General features: G+C 41.8%; 1 protein-coding gene across 1 annotated transcript; it reads left to right on the forward strand.

Annotated features, from left to right (window-relative positions):
- Positions 1 to 16,124: 16,124 nt before the first annotated feature.
- Positions 16,125 to 22,939, forward strand: LOC141653909 (uncharacterized). The gene is made up of 7 exons (XM_074461776.1): positions 16,125 to 16,909; positions 17,180 to 17,329; positions 17,477 to 17,645; positions 17,874 to 18,235; positions 22,436 to 22,549; positions 22,593 to 22,677; positions 22,856 to 22,939. The coding sequence occupies exons 1-7, from the start codon at positions 16,125 to 16,127 to the stop codon at positions 22,937 to 22,939; spliced, it is 1,749 nt and encodes a 582-aa protein (XP_074317877.1).
- Positions 22,940 to 23,304: the final 365 nt, after the last annotated feature.

Consider the following 23,304-nt stretch of genomic DNA (forward strand, 5'->3'; position numbering starts at 1 on the left):
TAGTTGATTTACGTCACTATTAACTTAGTAGTAGCGAAGATTGCCATTGTTGGAGGTAATTCTCTAGAAGATGTATCAAATATGGAATAGATGGTGTGTGGAAATTGAAATACAAAAAAACTTGTATATATAGTATGTATAATCCTCCTAATTTGAATCAAATTCTATGTTCTACAGGAAACTGCATACGATATTTGGACTTGGGAATTAGCTGGAGGGTGAAGGTTGGATGGGATTCTATTTATTAAAAGATCGATAGATTTCTTATGATGTAAATATTCTCAGTCAGTGACTATTCTCAGTCAGGCTTATCTCTTGAAGAATTTTTGGCGCATTCATCATCACCCTAATGGTATTCTTGCCAAATATCTCACACCCAAATATCAAAAAGATTTCCCTATTCCTGATCCTAAATCCAGGGTTTCACAGCCATCGTTTGTATGGCAAGGACTTTGTAAAGTTGCAGCACGCTGCTCTGATGCCATGGCATGGAAGGTTGGTAATGGCCATTCTATTAATATTCGCACGAGTCCATGGGTACAGGGTCAGTGCCCAGGTGTTCGGCAGGACCCGAGTCATCTTTCTCTTACACTTTCTGATTTGATTTTTGAAAATGGCTCATGGAGGACACCTCTTATCTTTCGGGTTTTCGATGCTTCCACTGCTAAGGTCATTTTAGCTATGGAGCCACCTCATATTGAAATTGATGATTATCTGTATTGGAAATACACTGAGGATGGTGCGTATAATATTCAATCGGGTTACAATTATCTTCTACCTAAGCTTTTGCCACGCCCACGACATTTAGATGCCTTCCCTTGGAAATTGCTTTGGCTAGTTCCGTTTTCAAAGAAATTTCCTCTTTTTATCTGGCGCCTTGTACATCACATTATCCCAACAAAGACTGTTCTCGCCCATCGAGGTTTAAGCATTGGTACTTCATGTCCGTTATGTCAGACGGGTACGGAGACTCCTGACCATCTGTTTCGTTCATGTAATGTAACCCAGCATGTCTGGAGGGCTTCGTTGCTTGGAATTCGCTCTATGGCTAATTCAAATATTTCATTCATTAAGTGGCTGGCTGATCATCTCCTGTATCTTCATCGTTCTTCTTCAACAGGGTTTGATGATTTACTATACTTCTTTTGTGTCTTTCGCTCCATTTGGCTCACTCGGAATTCCATTGTTTTTGATAATGCTACTATTGAGCTTGTACGTATACTTCGTCTGGCAGAAACCTTGCACCAGTCCCATTTAAGTTTGTCTTCTCTCCGTCTTGAAGAGTTTCAATCACGAAGATTTTCCAATATGGCAGGTATGTATCCAACAATTTCGCGTGCTACGATCTCTTACAAGATCTCTATTTGCAGGGGTTCCTTTCAGAATGGATATGTGGCTACTGTTGTATCTGACTCTTGCTTACCTACGATCTTTTTCTTGCGTGCTTCCTCTCTTTTCGCGGCGCACTCTCATGCTTTGCACCAGGTTATGAAGACTCAGGAAGTTTCGTTTACTGACATTGCTTTTATTGTTTCATCACCAAAATTATCTTCAGTTCTGGCATCTCAAAGGCCAGTTCCAATCGATGTGCGTAATTCATGCCTGAATTCGTGACTTTTCTTCGTTCCGACGAATCGGTCGGTTAGTTTAGCTACTGGTTAGTTTACTGTTGTAATTGTTTTGATTTCAGACTCTTCTGTTTATTCTCCTTTAATATAATGGTTTACTTTTGTCGAAAAAAAAAAATATTCTGTAGCTGTGTTAGAGTATGTACAAGAGTCATGAGCCAAAAGATAGATTTCTTGGACACTTTAAACGTGTGATATAAGTTTAGATATTTTTTTTAATTATTTAATTGATAGTGACAGCTTTTACAGCTATTTAGCATATTCAGTTGATGGACTCTAATTCATATAGAATTGGGCATTTGATAGAAGTGTTGTACGATTAATTGTATTTTTTTATTCATTAAAGGCTTTTTTTTCGGTTTAATTATTTAGCATTAATTATTAATCTTAGGTGTTTTGACAAAGTTGGAGACTTTGTAAACGCTCGAAAAAAGCTTCCTTTAATAATATAGATAGATAGATAGATTGATTAGTTATTTTATAATTTTGAAGTTTGAACTAACATATTTAACACAAATAGGTGGGTAGTATGAACTATGAAGTAGTCGTCGAATAAGGTGTAAAATTGTAATGTATCATCTTATATTGAGCCGTTCTTTATTAGGATCGTCTTTCAAATTAAATTATATGAGTACAAAACCTTTAGCAATGTCGTCGTGACTCAGTGAGGTTAGTCCACGTTAATTACAAGGCCTTTCCTATATACGATTTCTAAAGCTGGACCACAATCGGATATCAAGATTTCAAACCAAATTCGAAATGAGATAAAAAGAGATCGAATGATGAAATGTGAAGCTTTGTTTTTAGAGGAGTATTATTCTTCATCACAACTGTAGTTAGTATGTAGACGTGCAAGTAGTGGCATTGTGGCAACCATGTCGCTAATAAGGCCGCTTAGTGAAGCTATAAATAGAGGACGATATACTTGAGTTCAAAGCATCACAAATACATACATACACATATATTTACGAACATAACTAGATACATACATACACACATACACACATACATACATTTAACGCAATACGCAATGGCAAAGCTATTCAGTGGAATCGTTGCAATCGTCATTGTTACCTTCTTTGCACTTTATGTTATCACGGCGACCGCCGAAGAAGGTATCCAAATCTTTCATCATTATTCACTTAGCTTAATTATTATTATTATTAATATATGTATGGATTTCGCAAAAAAAAAATGGGAAACGTTTTAAATATTTTTATAAATCATTTATGTATATTAGATTTTTTTTTTTCAAACCCGTATTATAGAGTATGAGAATAGGCGGTGGACTCCGTTTGAAATTAAGACAGGTTAAATATAATCATTTTAACATTTTATCTATACCTTTTTACCATTAAATAATCAGTTTTATTACATAAAATAAATTGGTGACATTGTTCTCCGGGTCTTTATGCGTTTTAAGGGAGACTAACGGGTGAGAAGATGCTAACGTTTGTATATTGTTGAAATGCATGTATGCAGATGCCTTGTTGACTTGCGTGAGAAAGAACTTAGGTAAAGGTTGCTCAGCAGAGACAACAAGGAATATCCTGAACTATAACTCCATCCAAGAATTGGAAGAAATCTCTGAATGCTTGAAGAATAATGTTAACTCTAAGAAATGTCCCGTCGTCTACCGGACGGAAAATACTGACCAGATCGCCTCCCAAATAGATTGCGTATTATCTCCATCTCTGATCGCTGAGTGTACCAGCAGCGGTGGTCCTGAATAGCTGGGAATTAATATCTAGTCTGATCCATAATATGGATTGCAAAAAACAATTGGTTTACGGCATATGCCTAATTAATACTTTCTCCGTCTCAATCGTTTGTTTTCCCTTTTTAAAGTATTTCTACACTCTTTAAAAAACCCAATCTCCAGTTACTGTTCCTGGAACAGTAACTTTGCATTCCAATTGTCAGTTTTGCCCTTTGCTTCTCTTTTTTCTCTTTTATCCTTACTCTGGCTTCACCCCTTTACCTCTGACTTTTCTTCTCTCTTCGCTGCTCTCTTTTTCCCTCTTTTTCTTTTCTACTCTCTTCTCTGCTCCGATCCTCTCTCTTTTAATTTCTTCTCTCATCTATTCCTTCTACTTTACTATGTTGTCTTCTGCATGCAGAATAGTATATTGTTACATCACTCTTGATTATGAGCTTTTATCTATTTTCTCGCCTTTATCTTTGTTGGGTCGTCCTGCAGCAGTTGTGTTTTTGTCTTCCTGCAGTTTTTCTCTCTTTTTATCGATGGGTCACCCTAGAGGTCTGTCTTTTTTCCCTTTTCCATCTGTTTTTATGTGTTTCTGCCATTGGGTTAATTGTTTTGGCCCTATGTTCTGAATTTAGCTGGTCTTTTTAAAATTCTGCTGCTCGCTCATGCTTATTTTTTCTCATTTTTTTCCTAATTTGGGTCTTTTGTGTGTATCTTCTGGCATGGGAAAAAGCGTTGTCCTGCTGCATGCATGGGAAAAAGCTCTGTCCAGCTGCATATTCGGTCTTTTTCTGTTGTGTTTCGCGATTTGCTTAATTTGGGACATTGTTCATGCAAGTGTTGGTTACAAATGGTATGATCTATTGCCTTTGGAGTCATGGCTATTTTGTGTGGTTGTATATATAACTGTGTCTCTTTTCAATTTTGATGCAGACTAATTAGTGTATTTTGTTGTTCCGATTTTTGGCTAGATTTGCGGGTCTCTCTATTTCTGGGATGGAAGATTATTTCTTCACTAATACGGTAAGTGATCGGACAAGGCAAACATGTTATTTTGGGTGCGGATTTGGTGAATATTATTTTTCTAATACTTTAACGAGTTTAGTGACGGTGTAACTCTTCTTGTCCTTAAGAGCATCCGCAATGGCGATTTATATTTGTTGTAGACCTGTTGTGGGTTCAGGTGTTGCATTGTGGCCGAGGAATAGTGATTACATATTATTGAGTTTGGATTTTGTAGCTGTATGATCGTCATGGCCAAGGGTTAAACTATTCTTCACGTGTTTTTCGGCATAGTTAAGTGAGACTGGTTCGATTTAATTGTGGCCTTTTAATTTTACAGCCGTATTCCGCAAACTTGTTCCTGCATCTTCAACTGTAATTAGACTGGCTCGTGTATTCGATACTCGTTTTTGTTTATTTGCTTGCGAGAGGAGAATGTTGGGATACTCTCTTCTAAAATTAGGGTACAAATCTTTGCCTATAATTCTTATCGCCAGATAAACACCAATGTATGTCCATACATTTTATTTTATTTTATTTTTCTTTTAATTTTAAGGGAAGTGTTTGATTATTAGCAACATTGTCGTCGTAGATAACATGATTTGGTTCATCCTTGGGAGTGAAGTGATTAGAGCCAACTATAATTAGATTAATGATGTGACATTCATACTTGTTAATTGATTTAGTTTTCTCTGTTTGTTACCTTAGGTTTTTTAGGTATTCAGTGATCCGACCAAGCTTATATTTCTGTATTGGTTCTTGATTTGTATATGCGACCTATTTGGCATGTAGAGTTGAATGCTTTCTTCTAAGCTTCGGATTTCGAAGCCATTAAGGTGAAATCATTTAGATATGTATTATAGAGAATGAAATAGTATGTATATTGTATTCGATAATCAGAATAGGTTACAAGAGGTTATATTTATACAAATCTTAAGCTAACAGTATTAGGAGAAACCTAAGCTAACTAAAGCTATAAAGTAGGAGTAGGAGACTAACTGATTGACTGAGTAAATACAAGAGAATAGGAGCATGTGCACTATTAGCTAGGAAGTTTGTTACGTAGGATTATAGTTGACTAAAGGTCAAGCTATAATATCCTTAATACCGTCCCGCAAGATGGACGGTCGTAGAGTAAGTCCAATCTTGGAAGCGAGAAGTAGAAACCGAGTCTTGGACAAAGGTTTGGTGAGAGTATCAGCAATTTGATCGTCACCATTGATATGTTGCACCCGTATGGCACCCAACTGGACTTGTTCCCGAACAAAATGAAAAGCAATAGCCAGGTGCTTCATTCGTGAATGGAAAACGGGATTGGCAGAACAGCTTGTGGCACTAAGATTGTCACAAAAAATAGTAGGGGCAGACGGTAGTGTAATACCAAGTTCAGACATAAGAGATTTCAACCATAAAATTTCAGATGTAGTGGCCGCAATTGCTCTAAACTCGGCTTCAGTAGAAGATTGTGAAATGGCTCGCTGCTTTTTAGATGACCACGAGATTGGATTTTGACCAATAAACACCACATAACCAGTAGTAGAGACGTAATCAGACCGATCACCACCCCAATCCGCGTCACAAAATGCATAAAATTTAAAGGGAGTATTTTTAAACAGGTGAATGCCGTGATTAACAGTGCCCTTTAAATACCGAAGTAGCCGTTTGAGAGATGTCCAATGATGCACAGTGGGGTGAGTAAGAAATTGAGCGAGCTTATTGACGGGAAACGCAATATCAGGTCGAGTGAGTGACAAGTACTGTAAGCTTCCAATGATAGCACGATAGTCGGAAATATTTTCAATTGGAAGATCATCTTGTCGTGTAAGAGGCGGATGAGGGAGCATAGGCGTTGTAGACGGGTTACTATCCATCATATTATATCGAGTGAGAATGTCAGTAACATACTTAGATTGATTTAAATGCAAACCTTTCGATGTCGGAGTGACCTCCATCCCCAGGAAATAAGATAGATAACCCAGATCCTTGAGCGAAAATCGTGTGGAAATGGCAGCAATAAACTTGTCGACGGCAAGAGCATTGGTTCCTGTAACAATTATATCGTCAACGTACACTAAAGCATATAAGCGGATATTAGCAGTAGCGAGAATAAACAGTGACGGATCAGAAACAGAGTGCCGAAAAACCAGAGGAGATAAAGTATCGTTTGAGCTCATTGTACCAAGCCCGAGGGGCTTGCTTGAGCCCGTAAATAGCTTTCGTTAATTTGCAGATATGTGACGGAAATTTGGAGTCTATGAATCCGGGAGGTTGAACCATATATACGTCTTCATTCAAAGTACCCTGCAAGAATGCGTTATTGATATCGACCTGCCGCAATGACCAACCATGGGTAACAGCTAGAGATAGGATAAGTCTAATGGTGGTGGGTTTGATAACGGGGCTGAATGTATCAGTGTAATCAAGTCCGGGTCTTTGGTGAAATCCTTTGGCTACGAGACGGGCTTTATGTTGTTTTAAACTACCATCCGGGTTATATTTGATACGGAAAACCCATTTGCAACCGATGACATTGGGAGCCGAGTCAGGAGAAACAAGAGTCCAAGTGTGATTACGGGTTAATGCGTCATATTCGGCTTGCATCGCAGCACGCCATGACGGGTCAACTAGCGCCTGTTTGACGGTGGAGGGGGTGATATGCGGTGAAGGTAAGGTTGAGAGAAGGGCCGTGGTACGTTTGGAGGAGGTGGAGGGTTTGATGTATTTCGGGTTCGGTTTAATTATGTTGTTAGACAAGCGAGTTGTGGGGCGAGAGGAGGATGGGGGAGGTGGCGGTGGTGGGGGTGGTGGTGGGGGTGATGCAGAGGTGGACGAGGCAGAGGAAGGAGAAGCATCAGTCGGGGTTGACGCGGGAGTGGCAGGGGAAGCAGGGGAATCAGGGGTGGGGTTCGCTGTAGGCTGTGGGTCGTGTGGGGAGGAGGGAGTAGTGGTTTCAGAGGAGGCGTGGGTGGAGGCGTTTGGATCAGGGGAGGGTACGGATGAGGGGAGGGAAACAATGGGGATGGAAAATTGACACCAAGCAGTAGGGTTTATAGAGGTGACAGGAGAGGAGTGTTGCATCAGGGAATTGTAAGGATAGTTCTCATCAAAGAAACGAACATGACGCGAGGTGTATATACGGGACGTAATAGGATCGAGACACAAATAGGCACTTTGGGTCAGAGAGTAACCTATAAATACACACTGAATGGAGCGGGCTTGAAGTTTATGAGTCGTGTATGGGCGGAGCCAAGAGAAGCAGAGACAACCAAAATTGTGAAGCTTAGAATAATTCGGGTTTTGACGGAATAATTTAAAGTAAGGGGACTCATTTTGGAGAGTGGGAGTAGGGAGACGATTAATTAAATATACAGCCGTAGAGAACGCATAAGGCCAAAGTGAGGATGGAAGCTGAGCATGAGTGAGAAGGGATAAGCCGGTTTCCACAATGTGTCGGTGGCGACGTTCGGCAAATCCATTGTGCTCAGGTGTGTGTGGCGGAGATGTTAAATGTGTAATGCCATTAATATTTAAGTGAGAAGTTAATTTAACAAATTCACCGCCATTATCGGAATAAAATCGTTTAATCGGTTTCTCAAAGAATTTCTCAACGATGGCTCGGAATTTTTGAAAAACGGTTTCGGTTTCAGACTTTCGTTTAAGTGGATAAAACCAAATATAATGGGTAAAGTGATCAACGAAGACGACATAATACTTGTATGATTCGGTGGAGGTAATGGGTGACGTCCATAAGTCGGAGAATATTAAACCAAGGGGAGCTGTGGATATAAGAGTTGAATCACCAAAAGATAATTTGTGACTTTTATTAACTTGGCACGCAATACAGGGATCGGAAAGCGAAATGCGAAAATTAAACTTGGAATTTAAAACTTGAATAACTTTATTGGAGGGATGGCCAAGACGATGATGCCAGGAGTCTTGACCAGGAGCGACAGCAGTGTGTGCGTGAGGCGGAGATGGCGTCCATATGTATGACCCATCAATAAGGGACCCTTGAAGAAGAACTGCTCCCGTCGTTTTTGCCTTAAAACAAAAAGAGCTCGATGAGAAAATAGCAAGGGCATTGTTATCATTGCAAAATTGTGTGACGGATAATAATTTACGGGATATAGATGGAACAATTAAGACATTATTAAAATAAAGAGATGAATTAAGGGAGGTAAAACGGAAAGAACCAGTGTGGGTGACGGAGAGAGCGGAACCATCGCCAATTACAAGATCATCACCATCATAAGGCTGATGAAGGGAGAGAGTATTGAGGTCATCGGAAATATGGTGCGAGGCACCACTGTCGATAGTCCAAGCATTGGAGGGTTGGGTCGATGGGTGAGAGGCAGAGTGGGCTTGAGGGGTAGGGCCACGGCGCTGTCGGGTTGGGAAAACAACATCGGGGTATTTAGCCTGAAAGTCACGACAGTCGGATGCGACGTGACCAACTTCATCGCAAAAGTGGCAGCGACCTTTATAAGGTTTGGAGTATCCGGATTGCGAGTTCGATTTTGGGGTGTAGTTGCGGTTTTGTTGGTTGGTGCGTGGAGTATAGGTAGGACGGGTTTGAGAATTGGCGTTGGTGTGATATTGGCGGGTATGGGCAGCATTGGCAGAGGGGGAAAAATTGGTGGACGGGTTGACAGTGGGTGCGGGTGCGTGTTTGAGGCGTAGTTCCTGCTGGATCAATTTCTCATGGAGCGATTCAAAGGATATTGACGTATCACGTGCGCGCACAGCCTCAATTACAGAGCCATATTTGTCGTAATTAAGACCATGAAGGATGCGAGCAGTGATATCATCAACATCCATCGGATGTTCGAGCTGAGCCAAGTCATCGGTGCAAGCCTTTATGGCGGTCATATATTCGGTGATGGTCATGTTATCGGTGTGGGTAATGTTTTCAAGGCGGTCCTTAATTTGGAGACGGTGTCCTCTAGAGGAATTGGCAAAGGTACGACACAAGGTGGTCCAAGCGGCATGGGAAGTCGTGTCATTGACAATTAGCGCAGCTATCGGGGGTGCAAGGGTACCGGTAAGGGCTCCTAAAATAAGTTGGTCTTGCCTATACCAAGTGGAATAGGCGGGGTTGGGAGCAGTGGTGGTCTTAGTGTCGGGTGGGGTGGGTTCTACGGTGATGGTTTTGGGTGGGGCAGCGGTGGTGCCGTCAAGATAAGAGAAGAGTTCAAGACCGTTCATGATAGCACGGACCTGAAATCTCCATTGACGGAAGGTTATGGTGTCCTTAAGTTGAATGCAATTTGAGAAATTGACAAGGGTGAGGGGGTGAGTCGGGTCGGCAGAGTTGACGATTTGCAATTGGTTGTTAGCCATGGTGATCGAATGGGAGAGGTCGGGTGCGGGTACAGAGACGAAGACGGAGGTTTATCTTTGATCGTGAGGATCGTCAGACTTTTGATACCATATAGAGAATGAAATAGTATGTATATTGTATTCGATAATCAAAATAGGTTACAAGAGGTTATATTTATACAAATCTTAAGCTAACAGTATTAGGAGAAACCTAAGCTAACTAAAGCTATAAAGTAGGAGTAGGAGACTAACTGATTGACTGAGTAAATACAAGAGAATAGGAGCATGTGCACTATTAGCTAGGAAGTTTGTTACGTAGGATTATAGTTGACTAAAGGTCAAGCTATAATATCCTTAATATGTATATGTATTGTTTTCATGTATGAAAAATATATTTATCATTGCAACCATACTTCATCTATTACATTAAATCTGAATGTGCTAAAGTTCTAGGTCCCTTGCTATTTTTTTTTAGAAATATGATAGAGAGCAATTGGTGTCATGAACCGTGCGGTTGAAATTAATTTTGATCCTCCCTCCATCTCAATCATTTGTCTACGGCTTTTATTCTTTTTGTGAGGTACACCCTCCGTCCCGGTCAATTGTTGTCCTTTGGTTTTGACACAAAGACCAAAGAAAGAGGGATGAACCAATTATTAAATGACAAGTAGAACAAATTGCGTGTGAATGATCAAATTGCTCATTAAGTTCATTCTTAAAATAGAAAGGAAAACAATTGACCGAGACACCCTAATATGGAAAAGGACAACAAATGATCGGGACAGAGGAAGTATTTTTTAGTCAAAAGTACATATGACTGGGATGAAGGGATTATCTCCTTAGTTAATAGACATGTTTATTTAGACAAACTGTTACTTGCCCGAAGCTTTTTAGGGGTTTTTTCATTAGCTTTTAGTTTAGATATTGCTGACTTGATGTGTTGAGAATTGCTAAACCATCAGTAGATAACTTTATTGGACTTTGTTTTCCATTCTCATTGTATTTCCTATTCCCGGGCTGTATAGTCTGAGTCTCCTATATTTTTGCTCTTTTTTCCTTATTTTGTTTACATTGTACCATTCCATTCAATCACATATGGGTTAGTGATTACTTTATACAACTTAAGCTTCAGTGTATATATTCGTAATTATATGCTGAGTCGAGGGTGCTAGAAAGGGATTTATTTCTTTTAACACTGTCATATTTATACCAAGACATTAGACATATAATTAACAATGTTTTTGCTTAAAGTAAATCACACATAATACCATGTGACATAACCTCTTTTGATAATTTTATGTCACAAAAATTTAAATAGTATCCAAAGTACAGACAGACTTGTTGAGTAGCAATAAATATGTGATGCAAAAGCCAACTGATGTAATTCTCGCCGCATTTAACATTATGGGTCATTAAGAAACAATCTCTCTTTGTTTACTGACATAAGGGTAAGGCTGCTACATCAGATTCCCTGGTGTGTCTATTGTTTGGATAATGTAAAATACTTGAGCATCATGTTTGTGTGGGTATAAGCCAAAGACAATGTCTTATAAAATCAAATACTTTTTCTTGCTGATTATCTTTCTTGAGTTGCAATATGGCCATTGTCAACATGTATCCCAGCAGGTTTCCATATTCCAGTCGACATAACTTTTCTGTTCTATCATCCTTTAATAATGTAGTCACTATGCCGATTCCTAATAAATCCATGATCACAAAGCATTTTTTTTGGCGCAGGTAAGAAATATCCTAGACATAGCCTTTCTTCAAACCAGTTACTTACAATGTGCGTTGCACCTTACGAGCTTTCGGGTAGTCAAATGCAGCTCACACTTGAAAAAGGTCTTCAAGCCATGATTAGTTCCTTTTGCGATAAAGTAGTTGCAATTTCCATCTCTATCTTATGACATGGTTCATTGTGCAAGATGTGTCATTAACTGGGATATCAACGGTACGAGCATCTACTATACAACCTTTGGCTCTTCGTCCCATTTATATTATCCCCCTTTGACTTTGATGGCTAACTTTGATCAATTAACTTCTCTAGATATATGTAAAGGCACAATATGCAATCGTGACTCGGTTATTTGTTTATCTTTTATATTTATCTTGAGGAGTACCGTAAGACTCGTTGTTCTATGTTTGTTTGTGTATTGAGAATTTTGACATCAGGTTATTCTCTGTGGATGTTTTGTTCAATTATGCGTAAACGGCCGAATTTCAATTGAATTCAGATGCCTGTAATTATGATGAACCAGTTATTGTTTAGCGCTGGGAATAGAATCAATTATAAATTGCAAATTTAGAAGGGCGAATTAGTAATGCGGTAGAGTAACTTTGAAATAATCGAATCTTTTAGATAAAAAAAGTTTGGTATTATTGTTATTTAATGGACGGCATTCGTACTGCTAGCGTTTCTGGCCCGCCATTGAGACAAGGTTGTGTGTAATTGGACCTCCGATGATGCTATTTTATCCCGCGTCTTGCCTTAGAAATGGTGATTCATCGAGCTAGGGCTGTCAGGTGGTGTGCAGTTGACTCTGCTTAATGCTGTTTTAATGGTATATATGCACTAGAGTGTTGTTGTCGTCTTCGTTGTAGATACTGTCTCAAGTAATATTTAGGAGGCATAGGCTATATGAGCTATGAACATGTTATTATATATGGTAAATGTTCAACGCTTAACTGAAAGCAGTTTTATTTTGGAACAGTAATAGGAAAGTCAAACTGAGAAAGTTCGTTAGAATGAGCTAGAGATGTAATACTTCGTATTTTATATGACTAATTAAGACGGGTTATATCGATTTATTAGGCTAAGCTATTTAATCGTGTTGATATCGTAAGATCGAGTATTCGTAGATTTGTTGAGACGGGTTTAAGTGAACGAAGTCACGTTAGATAGCCCAGTTACCAATCACGCTGACCCATGACACTTACCCATTTACCCAATCACGTTACCCATGACCCATCGACACCGTCTAACCTACCTTAACCTAATTTTACCCTAGCTCTACAAAACACTCCTCTCTCACCCGCCTCCCTCACTTCGACGGCACACATTTTCACAATCACACAAATCAAGAGGGAGAGTTTGAACGTGGGTAGTGACGGCGCAGCAGGGAAGAGCATAGGGTGGTTGTCGACGCTTTGAGGCGGTCTTAGTGGTCGTTTACGTGGCAGTTTAGGTAAGCAGTCACCCTTTTCTTTTCTTTTTTGTCGTTTGTCGGGTTGTGGTTGTTGTCATCGTGTGTCACAGGGAGGTGATAATGGTGGTTGGTGTCGGGGAATTTGTATTGGGTGGTTTGAGTCGCCCCTATTGGTGGCGGTTAGGGAGGTTTTAGGCGGTGGGATTGGCGGTGAGAGGCGTTATCGACAGGGACAATCAAACGGGTTTAAACAGGGATTTTCAGGCGGGTTTAGACGATTAGAATTGGGGTGGTGCCACCGTGGACTCGGGGGAGGTCGAAATGGCGGCGCCACGGCGTCTGTGTGCGTTGAGTGACAGCGAGCAGAGTGGTGGTGGTAGCATAGGATGATGTTGATGACGGTGGTGGCTATAGGGTTGCAAGGGGAGGCTGATAGTGGCGGCAACCCCTGCTAGGTGGTGTGCAAGGGCTGTTGGCAGCCCTGGTTCGACTCGCCGGCGGCAGTCGACCAGGTTGGGGTCGGTTGTCGGTGGTTGGGTCGAACTGGGGAACGGGCCTGGTGGTTGTCGTGGTGGTTCAGGCGGCGCGTGAGGGGTTTGGGCGAGTGTGAAGTCACGGGTTGTGGGAGTCGGGTTGTTTGGTTTGTTCAATGTTTGTTTCGGTTTTCTTAATCATATAATCCGTTTAATCTTTTATTTATCGTATTATTTATTTAATTTAATTCCCGAGTTATTTAAATAATTAGATACGGGTTTTGAGTCGGGTTGGTTAAAATGGAAAACTGCTATATCGAGGAAGTTTCCATTTAAGGAAACTTTCCATTTTAGGAAGTTTCTATTTTTAGTAACCTTCTATTTTGGGAACGGGAATAGTTAAGTAATCATTTATCATTTATTTATCTTTCAGAGGGCGAATTTGTTGTGGAATATTATTGAGCATCTGTCCATTTGACTGCAGTACTGAGGTAGGGGAATACACTGATTGAGTTCTTACGATTAAAAAGAGTTGGCATGTTCGGTGTTTATATGACATATCTGTTTATCTTATTTATCTCGTTGAGCATTATTGTTTCATACGTTTTATACATTTCTTATGCATTGGAGTTGGAGTTGGAGGAGATGAGATTATCGTGATTAAGGCCCAAAGCGGGTTCTCGCAGACTTGCCCGGTGCCTTCAAACATTTAGTGGAATATCGACGACGGTCGATTTGTATAGTCGCAGGGGATCGGTATGGCTGGGCGTTCCGGGGATGTGTGTGATGGAGTTGGGATTGGAGTATCATATCATTGCATTCTTTATTATATCGTATTACCTACTCAACCTCGCGGTTGACCCTGTGTATTCGTGTACACCTGTGATGATCCATTTACTGGGGAGCAGATTGACAGGTTGTTGAGACTTATGGAGCTGGCAGTGGAGAGAGCATGGATCACCTGACTTAGAGCTAGCCCACTTTTATTTCAGTTTAGCTATCAGACTTTATTTTCAGTTTTGAGTTCCATTTGAGTTGTAAACATTTATAACTTTCAATTTAAAATCGTTTATTTTTCCTTTGTTATCTCGCCTCGGGTTTCCGAGATGGTAACACCCTTCTTTATCTGAGGAGTCCTAGTCCAGGCCCTTAAATAAATGGGGGTGTTACAAAGTGGTATCAGAGCGAACGATCCTCAGGCTTAAACCAATGAATCCAATGAACATAGGAAGAGTCTAAATTAAATGAAACCTCGGGATAGAACTGTTAGGAGCACACTAAAGGTAAGGGATGAGTTAGGGGCCCCCTCACACCGAACCATTGGCCCTCTCAGTTTGACCCGGGAACCCTGAGTGTATATGAGAAAAAGGGTAGAAAAAGTTGCATGATGTTGAGCATGAATTCATATATCGTTGCCTGAGTGTTAACTGATTGATATTTTACTTGTTGCATAGAAGAGTTGATGGGAGGTTGTGGCATAATACTTTGCATGTTTTAAAGTTGATTCATACTTATATCTCTATAAAGTTTGTGTTAGAAGGCTATGTCTAGTGATATGCGGTTATATGATCCCTAAGCCATGCTAGGTAGACAAGCAGGGTAAGAAGTGATAGAATTGGCTAGAGTTGCCAATGTGATTTTGTGTTGCAGCTAATTCCAAAAAAATTTCTTATAGTCATGCCTCCAAGAAGGGACACAGCTGTAAACATCACCCAGGCAGAGTTAGATCGCCCTACGGTCGAGAATGAGGCCCTAAAGGCCAAAAGAATTGATCCTGCTAAGATGAGTACCACAGTGGCGAGGCATAATCCTACCATCTTCACTGGGGAAGGGGAACCTCACTTGCTGGGTGAGTGGTGTCGGGAATTCACCAACCTTTTTGAGCTGATTTCTTACCCGGAGGAGCGCAGTGGACCAGCGCCCACTATCTTAGGGCCACGGTGGAGAATGGTGGATCAGGAACAAGGCGGAGATCCGACATGTTGCTAGGGACATCGAGGAGAGTTATGTGTCTTGGTTAGAGTTCCAAGCGATACTGACGGACCAGTTCATGCCAGAGTTCAGGAAAGCTAAGCTCAGGGAGGATTTTGATACATTTCGGATGACAGAGGACATGACAGTGGACACTTATCACAGGAAATTCCGACTGTTGGCGTCATACATCGACGAATTTGCTAGGGAAGAGACCATGCTGGCTATGAGGTTTGAGAGGGGACTGACGGTGGATATCAAGAAGAGGCTCACGGCAGCTCCACCTACCATCGTTCAGGACATCTACCTGAGGGCTGGTGCTGCTGAGAGGCTCTCCGAGCAAATCAAGGAGGATAAGAAAGGAAAAGCAGAGAAGAGGAAGCCGGAAAATGTCAGTGATAATACTGGGGCCAAGAAGCAGAATTCAGGCAAGTTCGGTGGATACTCCACCAATAGTGCTCCTGGGGGGATGAGGAATCAAAGCGGAGCAAGCGATTCTGAGAGGTGCTAGTAGTGGAGGTAATGCGCCTGTGGTCACCTGTTATGGCTGGAAAGTTGGGACACAAGAAGTGGGAATGCGAAGTTCGGGAAGAAACCAAGTCGGGGGTTTCCGGACACCTACATCCGGATACGACGGATCTCGTACAAATGCGGGATCGTGGTACAACAACTACCGTGCTCCTAACACTGGCTATGGAGGAGGTGCCCGATCTGGGGCAAGTAATGATTATCAAGGAAGCTACAACAACAATCGAATCAGAGCAAGAAAAACCCCGGGGGTGGTAACTTCCAGAGGAACTAGAACGAGGGGAGCAAGCAACCCGCTACCGCTTCATCGAGTCAGTCTGGAGCTAAGTCCAGTGGCAAGCTCTTTGCCATGGGAAAGGAAGCAGCAAAGGAGGATGCCCATGTCGTGACTGGTACATTTCTTGTCAATTCTAAACCCACATTCGTGTTATTCGATTCTGGTGCCACGCATTCATTCATATCTAGGGAGCATGTTAGAGCCTTGAACCTTACTGCATATGATAGAGTCGTTGATTCTGTTATAGTACCCTCGGGAGAGTCTGTGTCTTGTGATAGGATCTATACTAGTGTACCTATTCAGATTGGGGAGGTTGTCTTTCACTGTGACCTTATGGAGTTCCCATTGGGTGGTTTCGAGGTGATTCTAGGGATGGATTGGTTGGGAAAGTACAAAGCTTTCATTGACTGTTACCAAAAGAAAATATCACTGAGAGGACCTAAGGGAGTCAGAGTAACCTACAAGGGATACATGGTCAAACCCAAAGTCAAATTTATTTCTGTAAACACCCTAAAATCGAGTCTGAGGAAGAGAGACCAGTTGATCTTGTGTCAGATGTGGGATAGAGAGTCTGAGACCCCTAGGATTTCTGAGATACCTGTGGTGAGAGACTATGAGGGGGTATTCCCGGAAGAGATTCCTGGGCTACCACCTAGGCGCGACGTTGACTTTTCCATTGATCTAAAGCCGGGAGCTGGACCTATTTCTAAGCCACCATATCGTATGGGACCGAAAGAGATGGAAGAATTGAAGAAGCAATTGGATGAATTGGCTGAGAAGGGATATATTCGACCCAGTGTTTCACCTTGGGGAGCACCTGTGCTATTTGTCAAGAAAAAGGATGGAAGTTTGAGGCTGTGTGTGGATTACCGAGAGTTGAATAATGTGACTATCAAGAACCGTTATCCATTGCCAAGGATCGATGATTTGTTTGACCAATTGAGTGGAGCTGGAGTGTTCTCAAAGATTGATCTGAGGTCGGGTTATCACCAACTGAGGATAAAGAACGAGGATATTCCTAAGACTGCATTCAGAACCAGATATGGACACTATGAGTTCGTGGTCATGCCCTTCGGATTGACCAATGCGCCAGCTGTGTTTATGGACCTAATGAATCGGGTGTTCAGTCCTTATCTGGACAAGTTCGTGGTTGTGTTTATCGATGACATACTGGTTTACTCCAAAAATGAGGAAGAGCACGAGGAGCATCTAAGGATAGTACTGAGAACCTTGGCAGAGAATCAGTTGTATGCCAAATTGAGTAAGTGCGAGTTCTGGTTGAAGAAAGTTGCCTTTCTGGGGCATGTGATTTCCAAGGAAGGGGTGTCAGTGGATCCTAGCAAGATCGAGGCTGTGACTAGATGGCAGAGCCCAAAGAATGTGGGCGAAATTCGAAGCTTCTTGGGACTAGCCGGATACTACAGGAGGTTTGTCAAAGATTTTTCGAAGATAGCAAAACCTTTGACATCACTAATGAGGAAAGAGAACAGGTTTGTCTGGGATGAGAGTTGTGAGAAAGCTTTCTTGACCCTCAAAGAGCGCCTAACCACAGCTCCTATCCTTGCTTTGCCAGATGGGAATGATAACTTCGAAGTATATACTGATGCTTCCAAGAAAGGGTTGGGGTGTGTGTTGATGCAGAACGGGAAGGTAATCGCTTACGCTTCTCGACAATTGAAGACCTATGAGGAGAACTACCCTACCCATGACCTGGAGTTGGGAGTCGTAGTGTTTGCTCTCAAGTTGTGGCGACATTATCTCTATGGAGCGACCTTCAAGGTATTTTCTGACCATAAGAGTCTGAAGTATATCTATACTCAGAAGGAGCTGAACATGAGACAGAGGAGATGGATCGAGTTGATTGGTGACTATGACATGGACCTACTCTATCATGAAGGGAAGGCGAATGTCGTAGCTGATGCTTTGAGTCGGAAGTCTATCCATGCCCTGATCAGTGCCAGATCCAGGGTGAGGATGTTAGGTGAGCTAAGGAAGATGGGGATTTACATGATCCGACGAGGCGAGACTATTGGAGATATGACAGTTGAGCCAGAGTTGTACGAGGAGATTCGAGAGTTACTGAGAAAGAGGATGCTAGAGTTCGAAATGGCGCAGTGCAGTGGAACAGCAGGTGCGAGTAACCTTACTCTAAATTCAAGTATTCATTCAGATGGGAGCTTGAGGTTTGGACAGAGGTGGTGTGTGCCGACCTAATGAGGAATCGAAGAGGAAAATTTTACCGAGGCACATGCTACTCCTTATTCTATACATCCGGGAGGGGATAAGTTATACAAGGACCTCAAGAAGACGTTTTGGTGGCCTAATATGAAGAAGGAAGTTGCTGAGTTCGTGTCTCGATGTTTGACATGCCAGAGAGTGAAGGGTGAACACAAGAGACCGCAGGGGAAGGTTCAACCGCTAGATGTGCCAGAGTGGAAGTGGGAGAGTATATCCATGGACTTCATCGTCGGGTTGCCTCGGACTCAGAGAGGTAACAACATGATTTGGGTGATCGTCGACAGTTGACCAAGTCACTCACTTTATTCCCATGAAAGATACTTGGAGTAAGGCCGAGTTGGCTAAGGCTTATGTTCAAGACGTGGTAAAGTTGCATGGTGTGCCTAAAGATATCATTTCGACAGAGATTCCGGTTTCTATCCAAGTTTCGCAGAATTGCAGTCATTGATGGGTACTCAACTGAAGATGAGCACCGCTTTTCATCCTGCTACTGACGGCCAGACAGAGAGGACTATTCAGACCCTCGAGGATATGTTGAGAGCTTGTGTTCTAGAGTTTGGCGGATCTTGGGAAGACAGACTGGGGTTGATCGAGTTTTCTTACAACAACAGTTATCACGCAAGCATTGGGATGGCTCCATTTGAGGCACTTTATGGTAGGAAATGCAGGAGTCCTGTGTGTTGGGATGATCGATCGACGCCTGTCGTTTTGGGGCCGAGATGATTCAGAGATGGTTGAACAGTGCATGCATTATTAGGCAAAAGATGAGAGCTTCCCGGTGACGACGTAAGAGCTATGCCGACACTAGGAGGAGTGACATTTCTTTCGAGGTGGGAGAGAAGGTACTACTCAAAGTGTCGCCGATGAAGGGAGTTATGAGATTCGGGAAGCGAGGAAAGCTGAGTCAGAAATTCATTGGACCTTATGAGATATTGGACAGAGTTGGAGAGGTGGCATACCGTTTAGCTTTGCCACCAGCGTTAGCCATAGTTCACAATGTCTTTCATGTTTCTCGATTCGGAGGTACTTGAGCGATCCATCACATGTGTTGAGTCCCGAGGTGATCGAGGTGGATGAGCAGTTGTCCTATCTGGAGACACCTAAGGAGATTTTGGACAGGAAAGTGAGGAAGACCGGGAATGGAGAGATGACTTTGGTGAAAGTCTTGTGGACTAACCACAATGTTGAGGAAGCTACATGGGAGACTGAGCTTTCCATAAAGGAAAGCTATCCACACCTGTTTACATGAGGTAAGTTCCGGGACGTAACTTTCTTTTTAGGAGGGTAGAATGTAACATTTTGTTTTATTGACCTAAATCCAGGAGTTATCTACATTAGAAAATCTGTTGTGGTACCCACATCGATGCTTGGAGGTTGATAGATGAGCGAACTTCGGGACGAAGTTCATTTTAAGGGGGGAAGACTGTAATACACTGTATTTTATATGACTAATTAAGACGGGTTATATCGATTTATTACGCTAAGCTATTTAATCGTGTTGATATCGTAAGATCGAGTATTCATAGATTTGTTGAGACGGGTTTAAGTGAACGAAGTCACGTTAGATAGCCCAGTTACCAATCACGCTGACCCATGACACTTACCCATTTACCCAATCACGTTACCCATGACCCATCGACACCGTCTAACCTACCTTAACCTAATTTTACCCTAGCTCTACAAAACACTCCTCTCTCACCCGCCTCCCTCACTTCGACGGCACACATTTTCACAATCACACAAATCAAGAGGGAGAGTTTGAACGTGGGTAGTGACGGCGCAGCAGGGAAGAGCATAGGGTGGTTGTCGACGCTTTGAGGCGGCCTTAGTGGTCGTTTACGTGGCAGTTTAGGTAAGCAGTCACCCTTTTCTTTTCTTTTTTGTCGTTTGTCGGGTTGTGGTTGTTGTCATCGTGTGTCACAGGGAGGTGATAATGGTGGTTGGTGTCGGGGAATTTGTATTGGGTGGTTTGAGTCGCCCCTATTGGTGGCGGTTAGGGAGGTTTTAGGCGGTGGGATTGGCGGTGAGAGGCGTTATCGACAGGGACAATCAAACGGGTTTAAACAGGGATTTTCAGGCGGGTTTAGACGATTAGAATTGGGGTGGTGCCACCGTGGACTCGGGGGAGGTCGAAATGGCGGCGCCACGGCGTCTGTGTGCGTTGAGTGACGGCGAGCAGAGTGGTGGTGGTAGCATAGGATGATGTTGATGATGGTGGTGGCTATAGGGTTGCAAGGGGAGGCTGATAGTGGCGGCAACCCCTGCTAGGCGGTGTGTCAGGGCTGTTGGCAGCCCTGGTTCGACTCGCCGGCGGCAGTCGACCAGGTTGGGGTCGGTTGTCGGCGGTTGGGTCGAACTGGGGAACGGGCCTGGTGGTTGTCGTGGTGGTTCAGGCGGCGCGTGAGGGGTTTGGGCGAGTGTGAAGTCACGGGTTGTGGGAGTCGGGTTGTTTGGTTTGTTCAATGTTTGTTTCGGTTTTCTTAATCGTATAATCCGTTTAATCTTTTATTTATCGTATTAGTTATTTAATTTAATTCCCGAGTTATTTAAATAATTAGAGACGGGTTTTAAGTCGGGTTGGTTAAAATGGAAAACTGCTATATCGGGGAAGTTTCCATTTAGTAACCTTCTATTTTGGGAACGGGAATAGTTAAGTAATCATTTATCATTTATTTATCTTTCAGAGGGCGAATTTGTTGTGGAATATTATTGAGCATCTGTCCATTTGACTGCAGTACTGAGGTAGGGGAATACACTGATTGAGTTCTTACGATTAAAAAGAGTTGGCATGTTCGGTGTTTATATGACATATCTGTTTATCTTATTTATCTCGTTGAGCATTATTGTTTCATACGTTTTATACATTTCTTATGCATTGGAGTTGGAGTTGGAGGAGATGAGATTATCGTGATTAAGGCCCAGGCGGGTTCTGCAGGACTTGCCCTGGTGCCTTCAGCTACGAGCTGGAATATCGACGACGGTCGATTTGTATAGTCTGACGGGGATCGGTATGGCTGGGCGTTCCGGGGATGTGTGTGATGGAGTTGGGATTGGAGTATCATATCATTGCATTCTTTATTATATCGTATTACCTACTCAACCTCGCGGTTGACCCTGTGTATTCGTGTACACCTGTGATGATCCATTTCTTGGGGGAGCAGATTGACAAAGTTGTTGAGACTTATGGAGCCGGGCAGGGGAGAGAGCATGGATCACCCGACTTAGAGCTAGCCCACTTTTATTTCGGTTTAGCTATCGACTTTATTTTCGATTTTGAGACATGTTCCATTTGAGTTGTAAACATTTATAACTTTCAATTTAAAGTACTGTTTATTTTTCCTTTGTTATCTACTGCCTCGGGTTTCCGAGATAGTAACACCCTTCTTTATCTGAGGAGTCCTAGTCCAGGCCTTTAAATAAATGGGGGTGTTACAAGAGAGCTTATGAAGCTGTTTATAACTTTCTTCCTGAGATTCACAATCAAAATACTTTTCCAATAAAAAATGCTTAGTTCTTCCATTAGACGTGAAAGAGCGTTTTTGTGTCAGAGTGAAACGAATTATAGAATAAACCAGATGACGTAGTTAAAGAAGTCTGAACTGTTTCAGAAAACGGGGATACATGAGTTCATCAATACCACGTATCAACACTTGATAAGTTAGATTTTCTGCAGTCAGACGTTATATGCTGAAAGTGAAGCAGTGCAATATCATTAATTTTCAGTAAGCAAGTATATGGCACCAAAACACTTGGTGGATATTAGGTTTCTGGGTCATATGAAAAGAAAATATTGGTTATTGAGGATTTGACATTTGGAGATTATTAAAATTATCGTTTGTTACAAGTACTATGCTACAGTTCCTAATTTGAGCACCAAATTAGTCTTTGATTATGTTAAAGGTGTTCAGATAAATGTTCTGATGTACTATCATTGTTACGGAAATTCAAAAATTAGATTCATATTGAAATATTCATATCTTACAGATGGCTTGTACTTGATTGAAGTTGATAGAGTCTTAAGACCAGGTGGATATTTTGTCTGGACTTCTCCTATTACTAATGTTCATAACAAAGGAAACCAGAAGAGATGGAACCTTGTCAATAGTTTCGCTTAGAGCCTTTGTTGGGGGTTGTTGTCACAACAGGAAGAAACAGTTCTTTGGAAGAAGACTGCCAAAAGAGGTTGCTATTTTTCTAGGTCAATTATTTGCTTGGTCTCTTTCTTATGAAGATGAGAGCATTAAATTTGTAGTTTGTGGGTATGTCATAGACTCATAGCTGGCTGGCTACCTTATGTTTCAGGAAACCTGTTACTATGCCTGTTGTATGCAGCAAAGGTTTAGATATTCAATCTCCATATTATGGACCCTCCAAACATGCATATCAGGTACTCGCAGCCCTCGATGGGTCTCGTTGAGGAAAGGTCAACTTGGCCTTCTAGAGCAAAGTTAAATGAAAAAGAGCTTCAACCTCACTGTACGTTTAAAGTTGTCTTCTTGTTTACTTACAATGGTTGATTATACTCCCTTCATCCCAGAAACATGGGTCACTTTTTGGTTGGTCAGATAGAGGTATACAAGGATGCTTTGGTATACAATGGTGTCTATGAAATTTCTAACGCTCCTATCAAAACCTGTGAAGAGAAGTGAAGAACAAGTCCAACCGATTCAATGTCCACGTTGGATGCCTGTGATACAGACAATGTTATTTCATCTCCCAGGTAAAACAACACCTTGAACTGCAAAAAGGTATCAAAATATATGAACTTAAAATTCACATCATATACCTTCCTCAACACATTTAAATGAATTGTCTGCATAATTAAGAATTACTGTCAAGTTATTACACTCTTGAGACAACTTACCTATTAAAAATTCTTGAAATACAGGGTGACATTCAACTGTGAAGTTATTGATGGCACATGAAAGTTGCCAATCACAGCATTCACTACTAATGCAGAGAGGATTTTACGCATGCAGGCCTCAAACATTTTCAAAATGAAACACTCGGTACG

Source organism: Silene latifolia, chromosome 4 (genome assembly GCF_048544455.1).
Source record: "Silene latifolia isolate original U9 population chromosome 4, ASM4854445v1, whole genome shotgun sequence".
NCBI lineage: Eukaryota > Viridiplantae > Streptophyta > Magnoliopsida > Caryophyllales > Caryophyllaceae > Silene > Silene latifolia.